The 24,122-nt window shown below is 44.5% G+C and overlaps 2 protein-coding genes across 7 annotated transcripts in view; both read left to right on the top strand.

Annotated features, from left to right (window-relative positions):
* The window catches only part of LOC146174893 (uncharacterized), a 126,901-nt gene that overhangs the window by 40,812 nt on the left and 61,967 nt on the right, over nucleotides 1-24,122 (top strand). For all 6 annotated transcript variants that reach the window (XM_084584101.1, XM_084584104.1, XM_084584100.1 and 3 more), the window contains one exon: nucleotides 6,099-6,159. In XM_084584101.1, coding sequence (XP_084440227.1) covers nucleotides 6,099-6,159 — 61 coding nt within the window. The remainder of the gene's footprint in view (nucleotides 1-6,098; nucleotides 6,160-24,122) is intronic.
* LOC146174895 (uncharacterized) lies at nucleotides 17,550-22,617 on the top strand. Its single transcript, XM_084584106.1, has 3 exons — nucleotides 17,550-17,623; nucleotides 19,560-19,605; nucleotides 20,417-22,617. The coding sequence occupies exon 3, from the start codon at nucleotides 20,429-20,431 to the stop codon at nucleotides 21,005-21,007; it is 579 nt and encodes a 192-aa protein (XP_084440232.1). The 5' UTR covers nucleotides 17,550-17,623; nucleotides 19,560-19,605; nucleotides 20,417-20,428; the 3' UTR covers nucleotides 21,008-22,617.

Here is a 24,122-nt window from a genome sequence, read left to right as displayed (position 1 = left end):
TGTACATATTAGAATAGAACATTTGTTTGGCATATATGCTTACTATCCGAGTTGGCAGTCGTGAAGATTCTTTATTGCCACTACATAGCTGATATACCGCTATACATGATAAGCGGTCAGTAGGAAAGCAAAGCCTTGGCAGTCAGCCGCCCCCGGTGCAGATTCGCTTTTGCAATAAACGCGGTGAATACAAGTTACAGACAATCTTTCAAGCGCACTTGCTTAACGCATCAATATTGCCCTTGCGTCTTCAGTTCGTTGTATCAAGCCAGAAGAAACCGAGTGCTTCCTTTAATCCCAGTAGTTTTTATTGTACAATATTTGACTTTAAAATTTACAACAATGAACTGTATCATATATATTGGTTTCATTGCTTTTGCAGCCACATACATTTTAAATTTATCATCTACGCTCACCACCACGTACGCCACACAATTTGCGTGTTCTAGCCGGGATTAATGCGATTGAATGATATTAGTATTGAACAGATTATAATATGATTCAGCTTAGGTATTTTGTAAGACCGTTCAGAGATCCAGAAAATCTTTCGATCGATTTTCAGTGTAGCATATATGTGGTTAATGCAGCGCTTGTCAGTGGCCCACAGAGCAGCAACGTCAAATGCAATTTAAAGCTTAAGACTGGCTTCCCATTTTCGAACATGAAGCTGAATAGCGTCGTTCCTACACAAAACATTATTTATACATCCATTTGAATTGCTCTATTGTAGGGTGGGGAAAAGGCGGACGGGGGGGTGGGGGTATGAAAAAATGAATAAGAATGGTGATTCCCTGGCTGAAATGAGATTGCGTTTGCTTCAGTAACAGGTGAATTGGATCTATTGCAGAGCACTCATAAATTTTTCGCAGACAAACACGAAGGTGGCGTTTCGAATTCATTCACGTGAAAAATCATGGCTCCTCGAGTTCCCAGTATTCTAAAAAAAAGATACCAATATGATACACTGAATTGTTCATCTCGACTTCTGAATTTAAAGTATTTGCCATCATTTAATACTTCATGACCCAAAAGCGCACTGCTCCTAAACGCGTTCAGGGAAAAGTTGGATGTCATTATAACTGTAATCTCAAAATGTTATCATTGAATTTTTACACAATCCTCGGCCAGAGGCTTGATGTGGTGAAAGGTAATGTTGACTGTGGTTTGTGCAGAACCAAACCTACGTAGATATCACTCATCTAAAGTGCTCGACTGTATTCGTGTGCTACTAACAGTTCGTTGTTTCTCGTATTGTAATGAACCGTAGTTTCTCCTCGATTGTTTAATGAAGCGTGTCAATAAAATATACATAGGAAATGTAGACAAAAAAAAGCAGTGAATTAGGTCCGTCAATAACATTCGGACCTTATGAATATTTCTTATGGAATGATGGAAACCTGTACATGGCACTTCATGTATCACTGCCTTGTAGTGGCAGAGGGGCTTGCGAAACTCGTTGAAATCGTGAGTTCTGCTGTGTAGGGCGACCCAAGATAGACAGGTCACGGCAGAGAGTTCTGACCAAATGTGATTCACTGGAGAAGGTGATGGCAACCCACTCCAGTATTTCCTGCCAAGAAAACCATACGGCAAGTCACAATACCATTAATGATATGGCGTCGGAAGATGAGCCCCCCCAGGTTGGAAGGCGTCCCACATGTTACTGGGGATGAACAAAGGGCGATTCCTAGTAGCTCCAGGACGAATGAAGCGGCTGGGCTAAAGCCAAAAGGACGCTCAGTTGTGGATGTGTCGGGAAGCGACCGGAAAGTCCGATGTTGCAAGGACATATATCACATAGCAACATGGAATGTAAGCTCTATCACGCAAGGTAAACTGGATGTCATCAAGCGAGAAATGAACAGATTGAACATTGATATCTTGGGTATCAGCGACCTCAAGTGGACCGGAATGGGAGAATTTAACTCCGGCGACCATTATGTCTTTTATTGTGGGCACGAATTCAAGAGAAGGAATGGGGTCGCTCTCATAGTAAACAGAAGAATGGACAAAGCAGTGCTAGGGTACAACCCAATAAACGACCGAATGATTTCACTTCGGACCCAAGGTCACCCTTTCAACGTAACAGTTATTCAAGTCTATGCACCGACCACTACTGCTGAAGAAGTTGACGTTGAGAGATTTTATGCAAACCTAGAATGCCTTTTAGAGCGCACCCCATCATCAGACGTCGTTTTTCTCATAGGAGACTGGAGTGCTAAGGTCGGGAGTGAAGAACTATCCGGAATTACAGGCAAGTTCGGTCTTGGTGAGCCAATTGAAGCTGGGCAGAGGCTAGTAGAGGTTTGTCAAGAAAACAACCTGACCATAGGGAGTACTCATTTTCAACAGCACAAGAGGAGCCTGTACACATGGACTTCACCGGAGAGTCTGTACTTCAATCAGATCGATTATATTCTTTGCCGGCAGAGAGGGAGAAGCGCTATAGAAGCAGTAAAAACAATGCCTGGGGCCGATTGTGGCCCCGATCATCAGCTTCTTGTTGCCAAAATTATGCTTCGATTGAGGAAAGCGCTGAAAACTAGAAGGCCTTTCAGGTGAGATCTGGATCAAATTACATTAGAATATGCTGTGGAAGTGAGAAATCGATTTCAAGAATTATATCTAGAAGACAGAGAGCCCGAAGAGATGTGGACTGATGTTCGTGATATAATACAAGAAGTTGCTACTAAGGTAGTTCGAAAGCAACGGAAATGCAAGAAAGCAAACTGGTTATCTGAAGAAGCTTTGCAAATAGCTGAGGAAAGGAGGATGGCAAAAGTTATGGAGGAAAGAGAAAGATACAAGGTTCTCAATGCGGATTTCAAGAAAATAGCAAGGAGAGATAAGAATGCCTTCCTGAACCTACAGTGCCAGGCAGTTGAGGACAACAGGCAATTAAGGCACACAAGAGCTCTGTATAAGACAATCAAAGATATCAAAGGAAGCTTCTGTGCTAAGGTGGGCGTGATAAAAGACAAACGAGGCAAGGACCTCACTGAAGTCTCAGAGATAAAGAGGTGGCAGGAATACGCAGAAGAACTGTACAATTACCCGAATGTGCAAACCCAGCATAAGACGGTTGTGATTATTGATCTCGAGCCGGGCATCCTGAAGAGTGAAGTTGAATGGGCCTTAGCAAGCCTTGCTAAGAACAAAGCTAGCGGAATTGATGGCATTCCAGCTGAGTTGCTTCAAAACCTCAACCATGACGCTGTTAACATTCTTCATACATTATGTCAGACGATTTGGGCAACCCTGCAGTGGCCATAGGATTGGAGGAGGTCAGTTTACATCCCCATTCCAAAGAAAGGCAGTGCCAAAGATTGTTCCAAGTACCGCGCGATCGCGCTTATTTCGCATGCTAGCAAGGTGATGTTGAAAATCCTCTAAGATAGGCTGCAGCAGTATGTGTATCGGGAGCTTCCGGACGTGCAAGCTCGGTTTCGCAAGGGCAGAGGAAGTAGAGACCAAATTGCCCACCTTCGCTGGATCATGGAATAGGCAATAGAGTTCCAGGAACCCATCTCTTCTGCTTTATTGATTATGCGAAAGCGTTTGACTGCGTATATCACAGCAGTTTGTGGCAAGCTCTCCAAGAGATGGGAGTTCCAATTCACCTCATCTGTCTCCTCAGGAACCTGTATGAAGGGCAAGAGGCCACAGTTAGAACTGGGCATGGGCTTACTGGTTGGTTTTCGAATGAGAATGGAGTGAGACAAGTCTGCATACTGTCGCCCTGAATATTTAACCTATGTGCTGAGTGCATCATGAGGAAGGCCGATCTGAACGTTCCTTCAGCTGGAGTGAAGATTGCTGTAAAATGTGTCAACAACCTTAGATATGCGGATGATACCACTTTAATTGCAGAGAGAGAAGTGGAACTCAAGAGACTTCTGATGCGCGTACAAGAAGAGAGTGAGAAGTTTGGGCTCAAACAGAACATTAAAAAGACAAACATCATGGCGTCTTGCCCTATCAAGTCCTGGAGTATCAATGGACAAGAAGTGGAAGCTGTGACAGATTTTCTCTTCTTGGGCTCCAAGATTACCTCGGAAGGAGACTGCAGCCATGAAATTAGGAGACGCCTGCTTCTGTGAAAGAGAGCAATGGTTGGCCTTGACCGCCTAGTAAAGAGCAGAGACATTAGTCTGCCAACCAAGATTCGTATAACTCGTGCTATGGTCTTTCCAGTTGTGATGTATGGATGCGAGAGTTGGACTGTGAAAAAGGCTGACCGCCGAAGAATTGACGTGTTTGAATTGTGGTGCTGGCGAAGACTCTTGAGAGTTCCTTGGACTGCCAGAAGATCAAATCAGTCGATATTGTCGGCCATAAATTCTGACTGCTCATTGGAGAGTCAAATTCTAAAGTTAAAGCTCAGCTACTTTGGTCATTTGATGAGAAGAGAGGAGTCGCTGGAGAAAGATTTGATGTTAGGAAAGGTTGAGGGTCGCCGGAGAAGGGGTAGGCAGTGAACGCGATGGTTAGATGGCATCCTCGAGGCACTGCAGTTGAAGGTATGTGATGTTAGGAGGATAGTGAGAGACCGGAAAGCGTGGCGTGACATGGTCCATAGGGTCACGAAGATTCGGACACGACTCAGCGACTGAACTGAACTGAACATGGCACACTCGAGCTTAGAGCGTTGTAACACTCATACCGACTGCTCTGCCTTGGGTAAAACAGGACTGGAGAAACCAACCACCACATAAAAAGCCATTAGTGATAGCTCTTTACTACGGTGATTTACAAACCCATGATTTTTCGGAAGCGCAGATCGCGGCGAGGTGACGCAAATATTTTGCGTCACATTTACAGCTTGGACCCACCTATGCTCTATATGCTCCCCCTGCTAGACGACTGATAGCAAGGTCATCCACATAAGATGCAGGCAGCCCTCCTGCCGGATCTCCCCTGTTTTGGTTTTAACTAAACACCGAACATAAGCGTTCGAGAGATAGACAGTGCAAAGGGGCTGCAAATATGGCTAACCGCCTCCGAAGGACAGGGCGGCGACGAAACCACGACACTTCAACAATATTTTAACAAGCGCAATAACGTTTTGGATAATGGATACGCGGCAATACATTGAGTTCCCTTCTAGCAAGTTTGATTCAAGAACATCGTTGCAGGTCCATCCTTATCAGGTTTAAACTAAAACGCCGAGAGGTTATCATAAAGCTAATAGAATTTATTACGTTCAAACGTTCAAGTTCCGTTTTGACTTCTTCGGCGCGACTGTGAAAGAAGCGAGCAGCATCACTATGGCTTCCGCTTTCTCTTTCTTGCCACAGTGTCGAAAGCCATTCACGGTGAGGACGACAGAGTTGCCGATGGCCTGCTCAAGGTTACCCCTGTGTGCTGAAAGGGTCATGATCCGACTTGACTCCTTCGATAAGGACCGCGATCTCCGGGACACGTGATCGCTTCTTGGAAATGAACAGCGAAGTCATATTTCCTGCAATGTTCGATGAGGATTAGCATTTTGTGTGTAGTGACCGGAAGTAATTTTTTTGTGGTCACATTCCCAGATTGAGACTATTTTGCTTTGCGAAAGTGGGATAACGGTATCGACCATCAGACTTAAAAAGCGGCGTTATGAACAAATTTCAACGCCACCACAACAACACCGAAGCGCAGTGAGATTGTTGGGGCACGGCCACAGAGAAAAGGACGACCTTTCAATGGGCACCGCGAGCAGCCCTTTCCTGAGCAGTTGTAGTGCGACGGCAAGAAAATTACCATCTAAGAAGCGATCGTATTGTCAGTGAAACAAGAATTATTTGTGAGTTGGCTAGTCGCGTTATGGCATAAAACACTCACAAATGCAATTGTAAGCAGGCTTCTGAAATCTACCGCACACTGCGCATATATTGTGGCCGTCATCAACTGACTAAACTGGGCATGGGAAGGCTAGTTTCTCTTGTGCTCATCTTTTGTGGTCACTCGTGAAAATAAACCGTAACTATGCGAAAACATTTGCCTATACGAAAATTAGATTTTGCCGCTACTTGAGAACATTTACATATTAAACTAGCGTTTTTCCAGATGCACTAGTTACCGACACTGCTTCATCAATATTTTGGATTCTTCAGGTTGACGGATCCGAAAGCACTCTAGGACGCTGCCGCAATGGAGAATGTGACCAGGAAATGGGTACGTATTCGTTGCATTAATAAGTAGGAAGGCAGCTATAGACGACCGCAATATAATGGCCGCCTTGACTATTCATAAAATATTGGCAAGGATAGAAGTTAGAAGACGCATTGCAAGACCACCCCCCTCGTGGCCAATAATATGCTGACACATGGTCGCACATGTGGGCTTCTGTACTGTCTACCGCACTGAAGGAGTGTTTTAGGGTTTTTCGGAGGGTACTCTGAGGCAGCGGCGTAGGCAGTGCTAATTAAAAGAACTTCAATGAAAGGTGAATGCATTAGCCGATCAGAAACATGAGGTTTCAGTAGAATTTATGTTGTTTGTTCCTTTTCGGAAGGTTCTTTAAACCCTTCCTGTTATGTAGCGCGGCTTAGGAAAGACCAGCAGGCGTACTTGAAGGTGAAGATGATAGAGAATATATTTACAGCAATACATACTTATACAGAGAGTAAAACTGGGAGTTGGAATGAATTTACAAATAACGACACTGCGCTACTTTACTCTTCGACCTAACTAGTTAGAGCCTAAGCAGAACAGTCGCGTTACATGCCTACGCATGGAGCCCCAGCTCAGACTAGACTGAACTCTCTTGGATCGCGTCTCATTTTACACCTCCACAAAACAAAGAAATAGGGGCGGTAATTTTCAGGCCAGCCCCACGCATCAACTCTCCAATAAGGAAATATGCTAGATGGGCACAGCCCCATGGGTTGGCCTTAGCCTCTAACCCAGGGCCCCACTAGCAATACAAATTACTACAAGCAAAGCACAGCGAAACTCTTTCCCCAGTGAGGGTGTCGAACCCTGTCCTCTCGGGTGACTTTCTTCCCACTTGTGTCTCACACACCGCCGCCCCATCTACGCTGCCCCTGCTGGTTGAATCCTTTCCACAGTGCATTGCCCCACGCCATCCGTGTTTACCACTACGAGCAACGACATGGAAAGCGAAAGATTAACCAGCCGCCATGCTGAAGGCCTGGCGCCGGCTTAAAGGGGAGCTTCTGGCTTGCTCGCTCTGAGCACAATACCCGAGTACCTTCCTGAATGCTTCTTCGGGCGCTCTTTTGTCGCATCAGCAGACAGGATAAACAAGACTTCCTTTCGCAATGCTGATAGTCGCAGTGTAAAAAAAAGGCTGAAGGTTCATTTGGGCGCTCGCTACCTGCCAGTACGATGGGTGCCATACATGCGAGCACCCGGCAGCACGTTCCGCTGCGCATGTACCCATGAACGACCTTTGGGCTAAAACCGTCCCGCAAATCTGGCGCCGATGGTCCGGTCGGCTCTCCCTAAACGCGGCACGCTTGAAAAAGGGGGACCGCGTCTACAATACCAGAAGCAGACAGGCGGGTGGCGGCGCCATGCAGAGGCGCGCACCTGCAAGTGATTATCCTCGGGCGCGACCCGACAGTTTCTATTCTGACGGCTTGTGCAGCGAAAATTTGTCTATGCTTATGTGCAGCGCAGCTCTGCATACCACAGGACTCGCTATGGAAAGAGAGAAGGCGCAAAATATGTTCAGATGCGCAAACTTCCCAAGGCTCGCTTGTGATGACATAAATTAAAGGAGCAATCCTGGCCTTAAGAAGTGGGAAATACAAAAAAAATACTTAATTATCAAGAAATAATAATTTTATCACCGCATAGAATTCATTCTTGGACGCGGCAGGGCGAGGTTTTAGAGAATTTTGGAGCGAGAAAATGCACTGATCGATTATCCGCCACGCATGTTCACCGGCGTATCTATTTTGGCTTTAAAACCAGAAGAGCGCCGCAGGTGTGTCGTGATGTCATCCCAGGTCTCACCGCAAAGCTGCTATTGCTGCGCCACCGCCGTCGCAGCGCTGAGCCGAACACTGCCTCGCCAGCTGTGTGCACGGGACGAATCACGTGCCTTGCATCTCGCTTAAGAAGGAGGGAGCATTGGCTGATGCTGCTGCGTACGCGACCAATTCCGCCTCCGCTTCCACAGAGACTCGCTCGTTGCAGAGAAACTTAGGAAGTGAGGAAGCGACCCAAGAATGAAGTGGCAGTAGCGAGTGCTGCTCCGTCCAGCGGCGGACGCCATTGACTTACTACATGTATAGTTGACCCTTTACAAGTACAACTACGGTAAATGGAGATTTTGTTTTGTGACTATTCAGGAAAGGCAATCCTCGCGAACTGTTTTGCCAAGCATTGGTGCACTGGGCAACGCAGCGGTATCTTTTTCTATTTTTTGTTCAAAGTAGCCTAATGTTGTTTTTTTTTTAAATGTAACTTTAGCGATAGCAATAAGAGAATGAAAAATATTTCATGTCCACATTGGGGTGTCCAGGCTGCCTCTACCGAAATAAATACGTATCATATCAAGCAGGAGCTCTGACAACGAAGAAAGCTTTTATACAGCAGGTAGGGGGCGATAAAAAGATTATTATCCTATTTCAATGATTGTTTGGAAAGCGAGGCAATATTATACATGAACTGACATGTACAGAGCTCACAAACAGGTATTCACATTTTGCTCCTTTGTTTTGAAATATAGCCATTGAGCGACAAAGGTTTATAGGTTACGTTCACGATAGTGCCTCTCCGTAACAACTTGTTTAATTTTTTTGCAGTACAGAAATTAAGCGCTTTAATGAGCCCGTCTCGCTTGAGCACTTGAGGTTTAGAAATTTTGTATTGAAGAGGCGATAGCGCTGGATTCACTGTCTTTTCCTGCCGACACTAGCAATACCTTCGCAGCCAGGGACTGCACACTATAGCAACTTCCTGCCCGTGTCCCGTCAAAACAATTCAGAGCTTCGATAACTGCCTTCGTGAACTCAAGAGAGTGGCCGGTCTAGCCCAGAGCTATCCTGCTCCCATCACGCACAGGACGTAACACAAAGTCGAGGGTGAGGTCAACACCAGGGATTAGCGTGGCAACAAAGCTTCTGAGTTGCGCCCAATTGCGATGACGATGAAGCAGACGACAAGAGGCCCCCGCCGGCGCGTCGGCAGTAAGCGCGCCGAAACAGAAGTTGCGGCGTGCGGCGCTAAGCAAAAAATTAAAACGGCAAATGCGTCACTTGTGACGTGTCATTGGGCGAGGCCCGTGTAGGAGGGCCAGCCTTTGCGCGCGCTAAAACCAGGAAAGGAGGAGGAAAGCCGTGAAGGCGCGATATTCAAAATTTGATTGCAAATAACTGTTTCCAAATGCCAAATTTCAAAAATTCTTACGGGAAGGTTATTTTACATCGACATTCTTTCAGACACTATGTATAGGAAAAAATGTATTGCTATAGCTGTTTCGAGCCCCTTAAAAATGAGCGCCGCTCCCTCGCAGATCTGTGGGCTTGCCCAGCAGGGGGTGAGCCCCAGCAGCCTAGTAGTGGCACTTGCTAACACGACGCAGTACTAGCTCAAACACTGGCTAGCTAACACAAGCGACGTGACCTTAATAAATAGTGCGCGTCGCGTCTGGCTCTTACCACTTGGAAAGGCCGACGCGCACACACAAGTAACTTCGCTCGTTTAAGCGTCCCCCTATTCTCCCGCTGAACTGCGCGTCCTCATCGGTTAGGCGATGCCGAAACTTCTGGAGAGGACGAATAGCTTAGGGCTGAATGAGTCACACACAGTAAAACATCGTCACCCCCGAGTGATGAGGAGGGTTAAGCCGATATGTACAAGGCTACGGTCTCCACTCGTGCGCAGGAGACATTTCGCCAATGCCCTGGAATATCCTACGCCGACGCCACGCTGACTATAAAACGTGCGCCGATTTCGTGACAGTCATCCTAGTCATAGTGCGAAGAGAGGATAACCGATGGTCGCTTAGAGTAACAAACTGGATTCCAAGAAAAGGAGAGCTTAGCAGGGGGCGCCAGAAAATTATGTGGGCGGATTAGGTTAATAAGTTGGCAGGGGTCGAGTGGATGCAGCTAGCACAGAACAGGGTTAATTGCTGATATATGGGAGAGGAATTAGTGGGTATAGTCAGGCTGATGATGATGATCCTAGTCATTTGCCCCAACATCCTAGCAGATCTTGTTAGCATCCGTTTTAAATAGCACTGACCGAACGCATGCCACTTCTAGGCCATCCTTAACTAGCTTTGAGTGTCATGTCTATACTACACTAAAGCTTTCACAATTCTCAGTTTATACGGCCAATACAAATAATCTGTTGGAGTGAACAAACAATAGGTTTAAGAACTGTGTGCTGGCATCCTCGGAAAATTCAAGCCAAATTCATTTATTCTCAACAAGTCAACGAATTTCCCGATGTCAACAGCTATTGTTAACTGGTAAAAAGTACCAGGTAATCGTCTGCATAACTAACAGTCCTATGCAAAAGGTCCTGCTCGGCTGAGCCGATCTGCCCTGCAAATATGCCCGGATCGATAGGACCAGTGCCGCGGCAGTCGCCAATAGACTCCTGCAATGAGGACCCCACCTGTCATTGGACGGGTGAGCCACCACCTCAAGCTTTCTCCCTGTGAGATACAAGTAATAGTTTTTCATACAGCCAGGAGTATGGCGAATCTGGGTAGACGAACAAAACCTATGTTGGGCATTGTTTTCATGGTTTAGAAAGGTTGTACAAGAGTATATGGTTTGAATTACGGGGAAGCTGAAGCTTCCGAATATGAGTGCAAGTAACAGCGCGCCTGGAATACCGAATTATCTGTTCACAATTTTTATTTATCTGTTTTAAATTGTTAAAAAACGCCGCATCTGTCACAATTACCGATCGACCATCGAACCGCACTTTAAGAGATGGGAGGAGGGTGAGAGGGAAAAAGAAATTAAGGACCAGATGACCTACCGGACGACTATCGGAAGAAGTTTATTTGCTTCCGGGTCTACTAACGTTCACTGACGTAGCAAAGCACAGGCTCCTATGAGTTTCGCCTCCATTGAAACGTAGCCGAGACGGTGGGGTTCGCGGCCATGTTCAGGGGAAAATTGGTTTAGGGGAAAATAAGTAGTATCTGTGTTACGTTCTGTGCCCAATTAGGTCAAGGTCACATCACATATTTCCATGCGCAGATTTTGTTTTGTTTTATTCTATTGGTATTTCGGGTAAAGAAGACACAGTACCTCTCTCATGTTTTGGTGGACACCTATATTAAATAGGTCAAGATAATTAGAGGAACTAGAGGGCATGAAATGGGATGTCATAGGGCTTAGTGAGGTTAGGAGGCCGAATGAGGCATATACTGTACTGAAGGATGGGCATGTACTGTGTTATCGAGGTTTACCAGAGAGGCGACAACTAGGAGTAGGTTTCCTTGTCAATAAGTATATAGCGGGTAATATAGATGAATTCTAAAGTATTAATGAGAGGGTTGCAGGCATCGTAATTAGACTTAATAAGCGGTATAAACTGAAGGTTGTACAGGCCTAAGCACCTACATGCAGTTATGATGACCAAGCAGCTGAAAACTTCTATGAAGATGTAGAATCGGCAATGCGAAAAGTAAAGACGCAGTATACTGTACTAATGGGCGACTTCAATGCCAAGGTAGGGAAAAAACAGGCAGGAGACAAGGCAGTAGGTGACAATGGCATTTGTTCTAGGAATAGCAGGGGGGAGTTTCTAGTTGAGTTTGCAGAGCGCAATAACTGACGAATTATGAATACCTTCTTCAGCAAACGGAAGAACCGGAAATGGACATGGAAAAGTCTTAGCGGAGAGACTAAAAATGAAATCGACTTCATAATGTGTTTAACCCCCGCCATTATGCAAGATGTAGAGGTAATCGGGAAAGTGCGATGCAGTGACCACAGGATGGTGAGGTCCCGAATTAGCCTAACTCTTAAGAAGGAACGCAGCGGATTAGTAAGAAAGAAACCCATCAACGAATTAGCTATGAGGGGGAGGGCAGAAGAGTTCAGGATCTCGCTAGAGAATAGGTATTCAGCTCTAACTGAGGACGACTACATTACCCTAGAGACAAGGAACAATGATTTCAGAGATATCATTACTGAGTGCGCGGTAAAAGTAGGCGGTAGGATAGTTAGAGAGGCTACCGGTAAGCTGTCTAAGGAGACGAAAGATTTGATTAAGAAACGCCAGAGTATGAAAGCTTCCAGTCCAACAGACTACATTGAATTGGCCAAGATATCAAAGCTAATCAATAAGCGCAAGGTGGCCGATATAAGGAAGTATAACATGAATACAATTGAGCATCCTGTAACGAACGGGGGAAGCCTAAAAGCGGTAAAGAAGAAATTGGGCATGGGCAAAAACCAGATGTACGCGATAAGGGACAAGGTGGGCAACGTCATCACTAATATGGACAAGGTAGTCGAAGTAGCCGAGGAGTTCTATACAGATCTTTACAGTAGCCCAAGTAGTCAGGACCGTAATGAGATTGGCGGTAGGGAAAAACAGTCAGACGTTCCACCAGTGATGAAGGACGAGGTCAAGAAAGCACTAGAAACTATGAAAAGGGGGAAATCAGCTGGAGAGGATCAGATAACTAAAGATTTGCTGAAGGACGGGGGGGATATCGTGCTAGAAAAACTGGCCACCCTGTATACGCAGTGCTTGATGTCATCGACAGTACCGGAACCATGGAAAAATGCAAACATTATCCTCATTCACAAGAAAGGGGACTCTAATGATCTTAAAAACTACAGACCAATCAGCTTACTGTTTGTTACGTATATGGTATTTGCTAAGGTAATCGCTAATAGAACCAGGACAACCTTAGACTGCAATCAAGCAAAGGATCAAGCAGGGTTTCGGAAACGGTACTCTACTATCGATCATATCCATACCATCACTCAGGTGATAGAAAAATGCTCGGAATATAACCAGCCCTTATACATAGCAATCATTGATTACGAAAAAGCATTTGACTCAGTTGAAACCTCGGCGGGGAAGCAGGCATTGCGAAATCAGGGGGTAGACGAGCCGTACGTGAAAGTGCTGGAAGATATATATAATGGCTGCACAGCAACCATAGTTCTGCATAAAGAAAGTAACAAAAAATTCCCATAAAGAAAGGTGTTAGGCCAGGAGACACAATCTCACCAGTACTGTTCACAGCTTGTTTAGAGGAAGTATTCAGAAACTTGGAATGGGAGCAGTTAGGGATAAGTGTAGATGGAGAATACCTCAGTAATCTGCGATTTGCTGATGACATTGCCTTGCTAAGCAACTCGGGGGATGAACTGCAAAAAATGATTGATGACCTAGACAGAAAAAGTAGAAAGGTAGGCTTGAAAATCAATATGCAGAAGACTAAGGTAATGTTCAACAGCCTCGGGAAGGAACAGCAGTTTACATTAGGTAGCGAAATACTGGAAGTGGTAGGCGAATATGTCTACTTAGGACAGGTAGTAACCGCAGACCCGGACTACGAAAAGGAAATAACAAGAAGAAAACGATTGAGATGGAGCGCATTTGGCAAGCACTCGCAGATTGTGACTAGCAGCTTACCGGTATCGCTCAAGAGGAAAGTATACAACAGTTGCATCTTGCCTGTACTCACCTATGGGGCTGAAACGTGGAGGCTAACCAAGAGAGTTCTACTTAAGTTGAGGACAACCCAGAGGGCTATGGAACGAAAAATGGTAGGGGTAACATTAAGAGATAGAAAGCGTGCAGAGTGGGTCAGAGAAATAACTCAAGTTACCGACATTCTAGTAGAAATTAAGAAGAAGAAATGGACATGGGCAGGACATGTAGTGCGAAGAGAGGATAACCGATGGTCGCTGAGGGCAACAAATTGGATTCCAAGGGTAGGAAAGCGTAGCAGGGGGCGGCAGAAAGTTAGGTGGGAGGATGAGATTAACAAGTTCGCAGGGGTCAAGTGGGTGCAGCTAGCACAGAACCGGGTAATTGGAGAAATATGGGAGATGCCTTCGCCCTGCAGTGGGTATAATCAGGCTGATGTAGATGATGAATTCGGAACCAACGAGGGGAAATACGAAGTTGCAACCCCAGTCGCAGAGCTCACTCTCTTAAAGTATAAAACTATTTGCAGAATGAAAATTCGGTGTTAAGGCGCTAGCATGTATAATCATAACGGTAAGCTTGAGCCTCCTCCTACATTTGCCTTCTGAACTAATAGCTCTGTTAAGGCTTATAAATTTTTAAGTTAATCTATAATAAACTCATTTAATTGCACTGGTCGTACAAGAACAAGGCGAGTAAGCATGTCTTGAGATTTTCTGCGCTCTTATGTGCTTGCATGAAAAGTAGGCTTAAAGATAACACTTCAACACCGTCATGATTCAGCTTGCTAGGTCGCCACTGCAGATTTCTGCTGCATAATGGTTCGCGCATAGTATGGATATGTTAAACCCTTTTTTAGCCTAGGCATTCTATGACCGAAACCACTATCGTGTTTATTTTTGATAAAAAATTTGCAGCTGCTTCTCATGCTTGAAATGGAGTGGAAACCTGTAAGGAAAATAGAAACTGTTAAAATGGTACGTTTCCAGTAGTTATCAAACTGAACACACTCGTTATTTACTTTTGACAGTTGAATTGTATACCAACTGCGCAGAAAATAGGCACCTAAAACATTTTAGTACCGACCTGACACAGATGAAAACATGCAAGGCTTATTTCTGTGACATTTACCTCTTTTGGATTTTATACTCTTATATCTGAAGTTTTCGTTTGTCGAATTTCAGCCTCAATTTCTCAGTTCTGCGCTTGTGTTAAGGTTTGTGCTGAATGAGGGGATTTCTCCCAGTATATGAACTTTTTATGATGCGTGTTTTTCTACAACATATTATTTAGTGTAAATTTTGAAACATTTAACTGCGCTTTCCAGCCTACTGCCTTGTGGCTTAGTAAACAGAAATGAAGAAAACAATAATATATTGAAATCATGAGTGTTGTTTGAAATCCATGACATTGTCTTGCGCATAGATGAAGATGATGGTAGCGTTCTTCTATGACTCAGGAACGTGATGGCGAAATAACCGCGGTAAGCATTTTAGGGACAAACGGCTTTTGTTTCCGGTTCGCAAAGGCTTTACACTGTTTAGTGTCCTGTAAACCAATTTAGTGCAACTCTTTCTCTTTTTCTACAGTTCTGGTACCCTAGCGACAATGATGAGAGGTGTAAATCAGCACGCCTTTATTTTTTTGTTTAATGCCTCGAGCAGCCATCAAGATATATGAGTATGCTGTTACCTGAGGCACGTAAGGTAATTTCTTCACTAGCATTTCTTCTAAATTTTTTTTTTTAATTTCTGATTCGCTAGCGATGGAAAGAGCACATTTATTTTGATATTTACTGATTGTCTTCATTCTACGGAGACAGCTCCACAGATGAGTGTATAACTTGGCTAAATAAATACTTTATCCACAATAGACCGATCACACCGACTAGTTTCACGGCGCCACCGCCGCCGCGCTGCATGCTGGTAGATGTAGTTCTCCTGCCGCTCCAGCCGCACGGATTGCGTATGCGTCGCGCATCTGAACGATTTTTATAAAACTTCGTGTGGAGCTATCCTGCCATGGGAGGATTCACCAGTTGCGTTCCTGGGTGCTAAACCAAGAGTGCAAGGGACAAAGGTCTCGGGTTTTATGTCTTTTCTAAAGACCAAAAACTTCGACAGACGTGGATTCAGCGGATAAACAAGGGCGGACCGTCTGGCAGGTAAGACAGCTTTTAGGATGCTTGGAGCCTTTTTCCAAGTAAATTCTGCAGCTGCTTGTATCGGAATGTAAAACCCGTAGTTGAACATTTCAAAGAATACAATGGTCGGGTGCCTTTGCCTTTTTATTCCTATTCCGGAATGGATTAACAATCGTTAGCACGGGTGTACTTGCACACCGATGTTTCTTGCTGTAGGTCCCCCGTTTGTTTGCTTCATTATCACTGCGTGCTTTTATTACAAGTAGAGGACTTCTAGATCTGAACATAAGTTACGTTGTTTTATTTACACCACTGGTAGGAAACACGCATGCATAACGGCAATGGGCAAGCTCACTTATGAATTTAAAGCGGAAACACAGATAAGTACGAACTGCGCAGTGTCGGTGCGCTTCGCAGTTCGCATTTCTTTTCATGGTGATTCAAGCGGTATGGTAAAAAAAAAGGTTACAGTCGTCCATGACTCTCGTGAATGACTCCAGAGTCGTCGTGTTTTTGCTACCATGCGCCGTGGTACAAGTGCGGTACAAGAAACGACGCAAACGATGGAGCGCGTAGACGCAGTACTTGAATTTTTTTTATCGCATGACAAATGGGGGCGTTACATTTGCTAGCGATGTAATATACTCGCTTCACGGTACCCTTGACAGCAGCTTAGCAGGGACGTCATGGTCCGAGATCAGGTGAACTTTCACGCGTTATCCCAGGGGCTAGCGGTATCTCGAAACCTCGCCTTTACTTCCGCGATGTTGTTAGCTAGCGTAAGCACGCAACCGATTTCAGCGTAACTATTGAGCTAATTGTCTGCAGCAATGTATATTATATGCATTTGTGGTTTTGAAAAAAAAAAGAAAATAATCCTTCACCATGTTGGCACCATCGTTATGTTCTTGATGAACATGTGCTTATATTCTATAGAAAGTGATACTGTAGTAGCGCTATGAAGGCATACAGCTTGAGCATACAAAAAATGCCTAAAGTGCAGTGCAGTAGCCCTGGACGTGCTTTGCAGTATCATGCTTGTACTGCTGAAACTCTCCGTACCTAGGTTTTCAAAGTTTGTGCTAACGATGGGACCGGTTTTGTTAAAAAAAGAGAGAGAGAGAGAGAGTGAAAATGAAACTTTCATTATATTGGCACCGTCCTGATTTTTATTCATCAAGAAGTACTTTTAATCTGGACAAAGTGCTACTGTAGTAGCGCAATGAAGGTATACAGCTTGAGCATACAAAAATGCATAAATTACAGCGGAGTGGCCCTGGCCATGCTTAGAAGTATTATAGTTGTACTGCTGAAATTCTCTCTACCCAGGTTTTCAAAGTTCGTGCCAACGACGGGACACAGAGTATGCAGTCCCTACTTCGAAGGGGGTAAAAATATTTACATGATCCGTGTTCCCACAGTTTTCTCCCTTAGACATCAAAAAGTGAAAAAGAGGTGGCCGCTGAGAAGAACTGAGGTAAAATAAGCGCAAGGAGGAAGTAAAGACAGCATGTCATGTTTACGTATACTTCATTTCTATTTTCGGGATAGTGTGACGCAAGGAGATGGCTAGATTAATTTTACTGTTGAATAAAAAACAAGAGGGAATATTTAGTCAATGTGAAATGATGTGAAGCAATAAAAAATGTGTGTGCAAAGCATCACCTACAGCTGCATTGCAAACATAACATTTCTTAGGTTACTGAAACACATTGGATTTTTATTTCCACCTTCCAGCCTGAAGTTACTAGCACCTCAACTGTGCTTACCGAACACCCTGGGCAGGAAGTCTGCACCTTTGCCAGCAGCAGCGATGACAGCAACTGTAATTTACAGCCTGAAGTGAACATACTCTCGGACCACTCGTACAACAGCCAAAATGTAAGTTAGGATGACCTTGTCAATAAAGTTTCTGAACAGAAGCACATTGTGACAGACCTCTTGGAACAAGCTGAAGCAGCAAATGCACAAGTGGCAGAGCTAAAGCCCCAGCTGGAACGAAGTCAACTTGATCACACTGAAACAAAAAAGTTGTGTGATCGTCTTCAGCGGGGGAACAGCGGCTTAAAATTCGAGCTGTCGTCTATACAATAAAAAATTAAGAACTTGCAAGGCTAAGGCTTCTCAGAATATTGAAAACAGGTAAAAAGGGCTTGTAAAAGATAAGAGAAAGCTTCGCTATTACACAGGCTTCATGTACAGCGAGCGTTTGGAGGCTTTTTGGTCCTTTTTAGAGCCACATGTAAAACGTATTCAGTTCTGGCAGATGAAAGAAACCAGCAGTGAGGACAGAAAGTTCACCCTCCCTTTGAAGTCCCAGCTTGTGCTTGTCCTGATGCGGCTCCGGCTTTATCTTAATGGCCTTGATCTTGCATACAGGTAGACTGTCAACATTTAAAGCTTGAAATATTTTATTTGGCACTAAGAGCCATTTCTACTTATTTTTTGTTTGGTTACTAAGAGTGACTCATAAAAATCTTTTCCATCTGTTTATGAGGATATTCGCTTGAAAACATCTTGTATGAACCCACTGTGAAGAGTAAATAGGAAGAGTATTTATTTATGTCATTACGTTGGTGTATTTGTTGCACAGTGCAGAAGCCATTATGATTGTCACTCTGGCTTTGATTCACATACACATTATGCATGTAGGATTTTATCAAAAGGTCAGCTTCAGTATATGCAGTTACTCCTTATTCAGTAGTATCTCAGTGTAGAAACACTGATTCTTGAGTAAAAATGTTCAAAAAGTTAATCACCTTATATTCTCAAAACACGTTGTGATGAACAGCTGTTCAGTGCACAATGGCCTTAGTTGCTTATGCTCTCTAAAGCTACTTGCTGAATGCCCTAGAGCATAGTATATTACAGTGTACCCCAAATTACAATCTTCAGCTAGAAGTTAATTAGCCTTAGCTGTTGTTTAAGATCATGCAACGTGATTTTTAATAACGCAGGGACTGCATGGCTAGAGAGCACCGTGAGTAATGTGTTAGGTCTCCACAATATGATGTCGCTCTTTTAGCAAAGCATGTTGGCCCTGTAGATTCTAGCAGTGCATGAGATGCCTGATGGCTTCAAGGGACCACGATGCTTCTCCTATGCAGACATTAATAATCTAGGCGGGAATTAATAATCAGCGGGTAGTCACATTGACAGGGGGGCCACATCATTTTTAAGTGTGCCAGCAGTAAGTTAAAGAAATGACCATTACCAAGTGCTGCTTTTGTTAACAATTAATTTCCACTGAATGCCACATGGAATTTGGAAGCTAAGCTAAGGGTACCTTTGTTATATCTCCTGCCTCTGCTACTAAAGTTGTTTAAACAGGCGTGTTATGATATCTTTCAACTGACTGTTCTAGTAGCTTCCTCTTCTCACTTATTTTGTTTTCTAGTAACTGCAAATTACTGAAGCCCCGCCGGGGTGGTGCAGTGGTAAGACGCCCGACTACTGTGCCGGAGTTCTCGGGATCGTATCCCGGCCTCAGCGGCTGCGTTTCGATGGAGGCGAAACGAAGTGGCGTCCGTGTGCTGTGCGATGTCAGCGCACGTTAAAGATCCCCTGGTGGTCGAAATTACTCCGTAGCCCTCCACTACGGCTCCCCTTTCTCTCTATCCACTTTCTCTCCCACATTCATCCCTTCCCTTACGGCGCGGTTCAGGTGTCCACAGAGCAAGTGTGACAGATACTGCGCCTTTCCCTTCCTATGAACAAATTAAAAAAAAATTAAAAAAAATTAAATTACTGAAGGGCACATGTTGGATAAATGATGTTTTATTAATAGGTTTGGTGTTTCTAAAACCACTCTCTCAAGGATCTGGGCAACATGGTTGGATTTTTTGGACAAAAGGCTTTGCCAGGTATGTCAGCATCACTTATTTGTTTTTTATGATGTTCCTTACTGTGTCTTTTGTCTTCTCTCTTTTTTATGGTCTTGATGAATCGCAGCGTCATACCTGCCAACCTAGTAACATGAAAATTCAGGATACTGCTGGGGTTGAGGGGGAAGCATATTTTTTAATTCAACAAGTCGGAAATTATTGAGTCTGATATCTGAAAGAGGTGAGAGTGGCGGCCTACTAGCTTATTTTGAACTGATCTCTGTGTTATTGCGTCATCAGAAACTCTTCCAAGTATACTTGCAAGTACTTTTTTTTCTGTAACGAAATTCTTCTTTGCTTTTGATAGCACCATCAGTCGTTCCTACTCAGGAAACACAAACACTGTACTAGCGCACCCGAGATCATATAACAACTGGATTGCTAAATGCACGAGCCAGCCAGAGACCAGCCAGACCGGAAAATCCAGCTCCCGTCAGCCCCTCACATTCATGCTGGTGCAGGCGGCCACTATCTAGATTCAAGGTGGCTGCTGGTTATTAACCGCTCCTGCGCTGCTTTCCGGCATGGTTATATTATAGGATGTTATGGGATTATAGCTATAGCATGCAAAAAAAACAAATGCTGGGCTGTTTCGGCCACTTTTCAGAAGGTTTGAGGTAGCGCCCTTACAATCACGAGATGTAATCAAATTCGAAAGACTCCCGGACAATTCGGGGGAGTTGGCAGGTATGAAACATCCACAGGGGGCCTTGTAGTATTGCAGTAAAACGGGTACTGTATATGTATGTATAGAATACAAATATAGCTTTTTTCATTACTCATTCTATAGGTCCCAACCTGAATGCCACCAGAACTATGCGACAAGTACAGGTCAAAAGCCTTCATCGACAAAGGCTACTCAACTGTTGACGGCATACTTGACTGCACTGAAATTTTCACCCAGACACCATCTTCGTTCCGAGTCCAAAGTGTAACGTACTCCGCATACAAAGATCATAATACTGCAAATGGACTTGTTGTGCGCATTCTCAATGGATTTGTGACATTTGTGTCAGATCGGGCTCCCGGGAGAGTGTCTTGCAAAGCACTAACAAATTCTTCTGGAGTGTTAGAGAAGTTTGCACCAGGGCGAAGTGTGATGGCTCACAGGGGATTCACTATTGAAGAAGAGTGCAAGCAGCGGTCCCTGCACCTCAACATACCACCATTCCCGGAAGGACGGCCTCAGCTCTCAGAAGAAGACGAAAATGAGACAAGACTAATTGCTAGTGTGCGGATACACATGGAAAGAGTGATCAGGAGGATCAAGACATACAAAATATTCTCCCAAGTGTTCCAAAGCAGCATGTCTGGGCAACTGAACAAAGTATTGTCCATTTGTGCACTCTTGACTAACTTCGCGGATGAACCATTGCTGTGAGCAGGTGTGAATTCTGAGTGTTTGCTTTTTGATTTGATTTATGAAGATTAATGTCCCAAAACAGCTCAGGCTATGAGAGATGCTGTAGCTAAGGGCTACAAAATAATTTTGACCACCTTGGGGTTCCTAAATGTGCACTGACGTTGCACTGTATAGCAGTGTCTTGTGATTCAACTCAATCAAAATGCTGCTGCAGCAGCTGGGTTTTGAGTCCGGTCTCTCGGGTCAATAGTAGAGCGCCCTAACCACTTAGCTACAACAGGCTTTTCATGATTGCAATACAAGGCTGTGCTAGTATGCTCGTGCATGTCTTCATCAAGATCCATGTGTTTTGTTGGTTGACATAGCCATTATCAGCCTATACGCACTGCAGGGCAGACTTCTGTATTAAGGTAAAGAACCCTGTGCGGTGTCAACTGCAAGCACCTCATGTCCCCAACTTCTTTTCTCATCCGTCAACCAAACGGCACTCCCTGCTATGCTTCCCCCCGCCCCCTCTCAGAATCTTATCGGCTGTTTTAAGGAACCATAAGTTATATTTCCTTTGCATTACGTGTCCGGTGCATGCGGAATTTCTTCTAGATTTCAATCTTGATGTCATTAGCCGACATATGTTCCCTGACTATCTGCAGTCATTTCTTGTTGCTTGTGATCGCACGATCAATACTACGCTGCGGGAGAGGATAAAAGGAGGCCGAAAGTCAGGGACGTTTCCTTAATGTAATTTTATCACTTCCTCCATGAAGGACTATCATGGCTGTGTAACTGAGGATTTTTCACTACCTTTTTAGATTGCTCCTCTCCACTTTGTAGCGGAATGTCTGCACAACTTCTGTGATTTTAACCAAGTCAAACGTTTTATAATTTCCGAAGTCTGTACACAGAAGTTGGTTATATAATATGCACTTTTTATCAACTCAATGTTGTGAGAATAGTCCATTGCAGAACAGCCCGATTATTTGGTTACATCAAGTACGTTGGCGATAATCATATACCCATTGTGTATACAGAACAGGCAGTAAGCTGAACAGTCCAATCCTTCAAGAGATTAATATCTGCATCTTTTAATGTGCTAGCCTTCCCCAAAGATTCCAGCATGTTCAATGTTGTCGGTCATTGTGTACAGAGCATGACAAGCTTTCTAGCACATTGTTTCCATTTCCTTTCAATACACTGAACTTTTCATAGCACCAGTTCATAAAAAAGAATATTACTGATGTATGCAAAACAGACCTGGTTAACCGTTGTTGACGCAGTCGGTCTGTTTGAACATGGTCTGCAATCCAATGCCCTCATAGAACTGTAAAAGGTAGCTGTTTGTCATCAGTATACAGGCAATGCTCCAGCACAGTGGGTGTCATTCTTTGACTATGAAGGATATGTAGAATTTGTTTCGAGCACATAAGTCACTAAACAGTTTTCATGACAGGGCATGGTCACGTGGTTAACAAAACATCTCAAATCCAAAGAATGTATTGTGCTTTGTTATAGCTATTCAGTTTGTCTAAGAGATGTTTATGTAAAATTAATAAATGCAAAAAAGCTTTCATTTTTACTACACGCGTCTCTTGTGTTACCTAGAGCAAAAACAGCGCAAACTTCACAATGGACAGAGAAGGGCAGACGAGACACAGGCGCTGACTAACAACTGAAGGTTTATTGTTCTGACACCTCGGTATATATGCAGCAAGCATATATGCAGCAACCTAATAACGCTCTTTCGGAGTTTCCTTTTAAAAACGTGACCACAGGTTCTGCATTCTTTACCAAAAAAGGGTCGTCAATAGTTGGTAGCTTAAGTTGCCTTTGTAAGAATGATGCAACAGATTTCTGCCAAGTCCCAGCTTCAGAAACAATGACACGGAATGGATTATCGACCTTATGGGTTTTACCCGAGAAAAACATTTCTAAGCACAAATACTTGTTGCTGTTCACTGCACTACATACCTTTTCGAGATTCAGGCGTTTACACAGTTTCATGGCCCTGCTTTTTACCTTTTTCAAGGACACGTTGCTGCATACATCAAAGGACGAACCTATGGCTTCAAGGGCTTTAGCCATGTAGTCGCCTTTCGGTAAAACTGCGAAAGCGCCCTCCTTGTCCGCAGGGAGAAGGCAAAGTTCATGTTCCTTGAGGTATGTCACCGTTTTCCCTAGAGGCAGTCTCTTGCTGGTCGAGTTGCAGCGAGTCAACACGTCTACGCCTTCGGAGAAGCAACGACCTACCTCAGCCGCAGGAGCGAGTCTGGAGACCTGCCGAACCAAGCTTAGAAGTTCAGGAGCCGATCTCTTACGCTCAACTGCAAACTTGGGACCACGAGCCAGCACGTCGTAGACCGCTCTCGGAACCGTGGCATCACCCAGGAGGTGGACGCGGTTGGTGTCGGAGGGAGGTTTCTTCGGAACGAGCATTCGAAGACGTGGGTGTGTAAGCTGCCACAGGGCCTCTGTTGTCCTGTCCAAGATGCGGGAAAATTGACGGCATATTTCCCCGAGCCTCCGTTAGGCTTCGAGGCTTGCAAAAGCAACCAAAGGTGGTCCTTGAATAGTCGACGTTGTCTGTGAAGTTCAGACTGTACTAGTTTGCAAAACCGGATACCATGTCCAGCGGAGGGGGGGAAAGCCCCCAAGCAAAGCCAGGAGTTCTGGTGGTATAATCTTGTTGCGGAAGCATAAGCTGAGCAATCGCGCCCTGCACGAAACCGCTGCGATGAGTTGCACCAGGGAGTGCGGATCATGAAAGGCGAAGGAAGGGATGCCCGATGAACTAGAAATAAACTTGAAGACATCTCGAGCTAGTTGGTTCATCACAGAGCAAAAACAGCGCAAACTTCACAATGGACAGAGAAGGGCAGACGAGACACAGGCGCTGACTAACAACTGAAGGTTTATTGTTCTGACACCTCGGTATATATACAGCAAGCGTCACTAACAAGAACAACAACAAAGCCTGATAGACACTCATCTCAGCCAGACATCAAGCAGGAGCACCATGATCATCCAACACCCGATAGGAAAAGCAACTCCCTATCTAGAAGGGCTATGGAAGGAATGCTTACACAGCTGTCTTTTAGGTTTGCAATTTTTTCGGCCTCGATTATTTCTTGCGTGGTCT

Source organism: Amblyomma maculatum, chromosome 11 (genome assembly GCF_055883805.1).
Source record: "Amblyomma maculatum isolate TAMU_Amacu chromosome 11, ASM5588380v1, whole genome shotgun sequence".
Classification (NCBI taxonomy): Eukaryota; Metazoa; Arthropoda; class Arachnida; order Ixodida; family Ixodidae; genus Amblyomma; species Amblyomma maculatum.
The sequence above is the reverse complement of the archived record's forward strand: the minus strand, read 5'-3'. Positions and strand labels throughout refer to the sequence as shown.

Bases quoted from the DNA above. Each gene is read 5' to 3' on its own strand.
- LOC146174895 (XM_084584106.1), top strand. From the start codon at position 20,429: ATGCCACCAGAACTATGCGACAAGTACAGGTCAAAAGCCTTCATCGAC.